The 5,253-nt window shown below is 34.1% G+C and overlaps 1 protein-coding gene across 1 annotated transcript; it reads left to right on the top strand.

The window, feature by feature from the left end:
* The first annotated feature begins 3,713 nt into the window (after nucleotides 1-3,713).
* On the top strand, nucleotides 3,714-4,777 carry LOC128128816 (protein GOS9-like). Its single transcript, XM_052767595.1, has 3 exons — nucleotides 3,714-3,860; nucleotides 3,986-4,186; nucleotides 4,287-4,777. The coding sequence occupies exons 1-3, from the start codon at nucleotides 3,795-3,797 to the stop codon at nucleotides 4,521-4,523; spliced, it is 504 nt and encodes a 167-aa protein (XP_052623555.1). The 5' UTR covers nucleotides 3,714-3,794; the 3' UTR covers nucleotides 4,524-4,777.
* The last annotated feature ends 476 nt before the right edge of the window (nucleotides 4,778-5,253 follow it).

Raw genomic sequence — 5,253 nt, 5'->3', positions numbered from 1 at the left:
TCTATTTCCCGATTCACAAGTTTTACCGAACCAATTTCCTTATTCTTCTTATTACCTTCTCTATATGAGAATTTGGAAGTGTACCATTATATCTATTCGTTGATCACCTAGTCAGCTTCTAAAAGTTTCATATCCTTGCACCTCAGGTCTATAACTAGTACATTAACGAGATGTAATTATACACTAGTCCCTCACATCAAGGAGTCACACGTCCTTGAAGTTTCATATCTCATATTTCATCAGTCACTTGATCATTAAGTTCCTTACTCAATTCAATACTTGCCTTAAGCTCTTAACAAGAGATTGTTATACTCTCACGAATCCATATGACTCTTTGATCCCTTTTTTATGACTCCTTACCATCATAAGGTTTAATACAACCTTTTCAACTGATTCACAAAAGGAAATAACAACCTTTCACACACACATAAATCATCCCTAGATTTATTAATACGTTACAGATCCACACGTTGCCTCAAATTAGGAGTTATAAGTTCTCTCTTCTTCATAACTTTTTCTTCTGTGTACTCTTTGCATTTCTTACCTTCATGCCTTTCTATCCACGTCAGCAACACAGTCATGTTCCGGTTAAACTTTTCGCCAAGTGTCTATGACAACACTAGTTGTACCATTGTCCTCTTCTTCACACCCGTTTTAATCTTCTTAAAAGCCTCTCATAAATAATACTACCACCGTCGCATTATATAATACACACTATCATTTCACCTGCATAATATTCTAATATTCTGAGGGTATGCCTTTCAAATTACATTAGATCTTCCTTTCTTCTGTAAACCACGCATTGACGAACAATGCTAACAAGTTTGTGAGTTAATCGGTATAAATGTAAACCGTTACGACTTTCTTCCATGACACCAAGACTTTTTCCAGACTCCTTTGATAAAAAACATCACCCTTGCGAACCGCTCCTACAGTTTTACTACATAAATAACAGGACTCTCATAACTTTCAAAGTTCTAGTTCTCTATTAGAATTCCAACTTTATCATAGAGACAAACTATATGGCTTTCTTTTTCGGTAATTCCTAGTTACCTATGTCTCACATGGTAATAGAAATTCCCAATCAGTTCTCATTGCCACAAAAAATTAACATAACCTCCTAATCTATATAGGGAGATATTATCCGAATCATAACTCTTACCAAACCAGGCACGCAAATCTAAAAATAATCACACCACTTTCACAAGGAACACACACCGTTATTTTTATTGTTTAAACCTAGGAAGGATAATCCAACGTAATTAGCGTAAACCATGGCTTTGATACCAACTTGTAACACCCATAATTTTAAATCGCATAATTTACCATGGTTGCACCAATACCATGGATTAGGAAACATTATGGTGGTGGTGGTTTCACCGTTATCAAAAGACGAAAAATGGGACAAGAAATAGAGAATGATAGGGGAATGGAGGCAGTGAGACGAAGGTACTTTCCGGCGAGAAGGGGTTGTAGATGCTAGGTCCTAGATAGTTGAGCGAGAGCATTCGGAGAAGATTTTGAGTCAACGTCTTTAAAGAGAGGGGAGTAAGGATGGGATTGTTGTTACATGCTTTTTGTATTTTTCATTTTAGAAAAATTAAAATAAAACCAAAAAAACCAATGAAAAAACAATTATAAGTGTTATAGTAGTTTTTTAAGTTGAGACCGAACAAAAATAAATAAATATATCATTTTGTAGTACTAGTTTATGCACAAACGTTTTTTTGACCGAAACACAAAAAATTATAAACCACATGACCATTCTTGCAAATTCCGCTAAATAAAAAGTGGGTTGAACTACAACGATTGAGTAATTAGATTAATATTTTAAACTACCATATCGTTGCGGTAGTAATTGGATTACTCACCCTAAAGAGAGACTAGAACCATTTTCTCTAACTGAAATCCATAAAAAACTGAAGGGTGGAAATTATCGACACGACATGCAAATAGACGAGTATGGGTAAAAGATTTCCACCTATTTTATTGAACGAGTAGATATGTCACGAATATTAAACGGGTAATGTTAAAGTCTAAACTTTCTAACACAAAAATGAGACGTTTATATATAGACAACTTCTATTCATCTTTTAGGTAAACTCAGCATGCCTAGAATAAAAACTAGTGGTAAAAGAAAACTTTGGTTGAATCGTTTTATAATTTGGAAGCTACTAATTAACCGTTCCAGTCAATATTTACTTTTAGTCAGTGGCGGAACTTAGTTATAGCCAAGGGGGGCCATGGCCCCCTTGCTTTTTTGGGTTCTAAGTTCCAACCTATTAGTCTATTTGCAACTCGTTAGCAAACTTGAATTGGATGAGATATTTCAAAGTTGAGTATTATTTATTTATTTCATTAAACCAATGTGGGCCTACCGAGTGCATTCTCCTTTTTTAAGACTATAATTTCAGTTCTTTTATTTGCATTTATTTCCACGTTTTATAAATATTTTGGTTATTCTTTTATGTTTAATTAAACATCTCAATCTCAATATAGTAATATATATAAAAATAAAAAATAGTAATACATAGAGAAAGCACTTGGTTAATACCAAACGTATACTTGAAAGCGTGTACAAAATTCTCATTTAGTGAGATTTTGGAAAAAAAATAAGCTGCTTAGCTAAGGTAAGGTTATTCCACCAAGATAAATGATGATCAAAATTTTGTTTTGGTTTAGAGTTGAGATTATAGACCTCCTCAATAATAATATTATAAAGCATTTTATTTTATTTTATTTAAATTGAGGAACAGTAGACTTGTAAGCCGAATCAAGATCACTATTCGAAAAGGTTCCATTTTTATGAGCGACATAAATATATTTCATACTAGTTGTTTTATTTAAAAATTTCTATATCTCATATCCTTTAATCAAATTAAACTTATTAATATGTTTTTTTTTTTAAATTTGATTTTGGCCCCCCTAATTTAACTTCTCGTGTTCCGCCCCTGCTTTTAGTTTTTCACTTTTTAATTAACATCATATACTAATTAGCCGTCCCGCTGAAACTTACTTTTAGTTTTTCACTTTTTCATTAACATGTTATACTCCACAATCTTACTCACCCATTTCCATTTCAATGTGACTTTCCTCCTCTAAACTTATCGTGATATTCATTCCAATACCCCCAAACTACTAGTCTTCCTATTTTTCACATTTACTTTTCAACGTCTCTAACTCCTACTCCTTCAATCTATCGACATATTTAAACGTCTAAACCCTAAACTGCAAATCCGACATGAACACAACACAAAAATACACTTGTTGACACGACAAGATATGATAATTAAATGGGTGGGTTTCAGAACAAGTTACTTGTAGATTTCAAAGTACAAGAAGAGGGACACAATTTGCTGCTCAAACTAGAAATGCAGAAAAAACGATTGGTACAAAATTGAAATAGAAAGATCACCCACATGTGCTCAAAAACCTCCAAACTTGTGTTCAAAAGCTTGGTTGTTAGAATAAATGTCTGTGATGGAAGCCTTTGAAAACTGATGACAGAAGCATCTATTGTCATCTTATTGAATTACTACCTAACAAGCATGTGCTCTAAAAATTGATACCGTACATTGACACATGTGAAACTACTATTCATCCTTAAGTTACTACACCCTAACATATTCTACCGACATCTTTTACTAAAGAATTACATTTACCCAATCATAGTAAATCAATATAAACTTTTATGTTTTCATTACAGGAAGACCGGACATCTTATCTGAATCCATTATACTTTAAAAACCCTACCTGATCAGGTCTATAAATAGTCCTTCTCTTAATGGGGCTAAATGTATAACTTATTACTTTCCACGAGTTTCATCTTTTCCTTTGAGAATACATTCAGATCAAACATGGTATACTCTTTCACCATATATATTTGGAAATGCTGGGTTTATGGTTAACCTGGTGTATTTCATCTGTTGATTGCTAAGATATGTCCACTTCTTAGTTATATATTTTATTTCACCCCTATATGCAGGCAGGCAATGGCGTACAGGTTGGACCGTGGGGAGGTAAGGGTGGAGTTAATCCCTGGACATTCATCCCTGAGGGCAGGATTTGCGAGATCCGTATCAGTGCCTCAGGGTGTGTAGATTCAATCAGGTTCACTTACAAGGATCGTGATAATGTCAAACACCATTCTGAAACATATGGTGGTGATGGTGGTTCACCTCATACGGTATAGTGGGCTTTCATTACATCTGTTACCTAAACATGTACTGCACTTATATTCTAGTTTTATCATACATCATTTATCATCTATTTGGGTATATCTTCAGTTTACATTTGCTGATGATGAGAACCTCATCGGGATTAGCGGAACTGTGGGAGTATATGCCGGCTACACTGTGATTACGTCATTGTCTTTCCTAACCAACAAAAAGAAGTATGGGCCATATGGCACAACCCAGGGGACTAGTTTCTCGCTGCCAGTCGCTAAGGGTAGCTTTGGTGGATTCAGCGGAAACTACGGGGATTACCTCGACTCTTTCAGTGTCATTCTTCATCCCTATTAGTAACGCGGACAAATATCATGTATTTGCAGCCTGCATACATAACCTTGTCAAAATAAAGAAGCCTGAGAGATGTGTTTGTGAAATTGTTGTGTTATCTTGTTTTGATGTTCAACTCGTATTATTGCTTTATGTTTTAAGATCGTATCTTGTTTCCTAAATATAATTACAATAAGCACCCTTGTGCACTAGGTGTCTTGATCATGTACTCTCAAACACTTCTAATGGGATATTTTCAGTTTGGCTGTTTGCTAATATGTCCCCCTTGAATTTCGTTTTTGTTTTCTTCATTGCATGGTTGATCGCTCTACAATCTTGTAGACATAACGGACTGTACATATTTTGACTCGCCGTATTTCTTCTTATATATGTAAGAAAATTAAATAATAGGAAACATCTTCATAGTCCAGCTGCATCAACACAACATAAGTCGCACTTTACATTGTTCAAACGAGGCTTCAGATGATCAGGACATCAAAACCCATGTTTTCTTTGGTCAACCATTACACCAAATAAGAATTAAGTTTGTAGGTGTTCTTTCACAATACTAGATAATTGATTATCTGGTAAATAATGATAAATTTTGCTACACTTAAATATAGTTAAAAACAAGTTGTATGGAATTGTATATAATGAAAATATTTTTTTCTTTGTTTTGAAGTTAGCCATATGAACTAGTTATGGAAAAATAGCAATTATGACTCTACAATCACACATAATGAGCATTTGTTTG

This window comes from Lactuca sativa, chromosome 9 (assembly GCF_002870075.4).
Source record: "Lactuca sativa cultivar Salinas chromosome 9, Lsat_Salinas_v11, whole genome shotgun sequence".
NCBI lineage: Eukaryota > Viridiplantae > Streptophyta > Magnoliopsida > Asterales > Asteraceae > Lactuca > Lactuca sativa.
This window is presented reverse-complemented; position numbering and strand designations above follow the sequence as displayed.

Coding starts and splice junctions, on each gene's coding strand:
- LOC128128816 (XM_052767595.1), top strand. CDS start 3,795: ATGTATAACTTATTACTTTCCACGAGTTTCATCTTTTCCTTTGAGAAT. Junction 3,861..3,985: donor ATACATTCAGATCAAACATG/GTATACTCTTTC, acceptor CCCTATATGCAG/GCAGGCAATGGCGTACAGGT. Junction 4,187..4,286: donor ATGGTGGTTCACCTCATACG/GTATAGTGGGCT, acceptor GTATATCTTCAG/TTTACATTTGCTGATGATGA.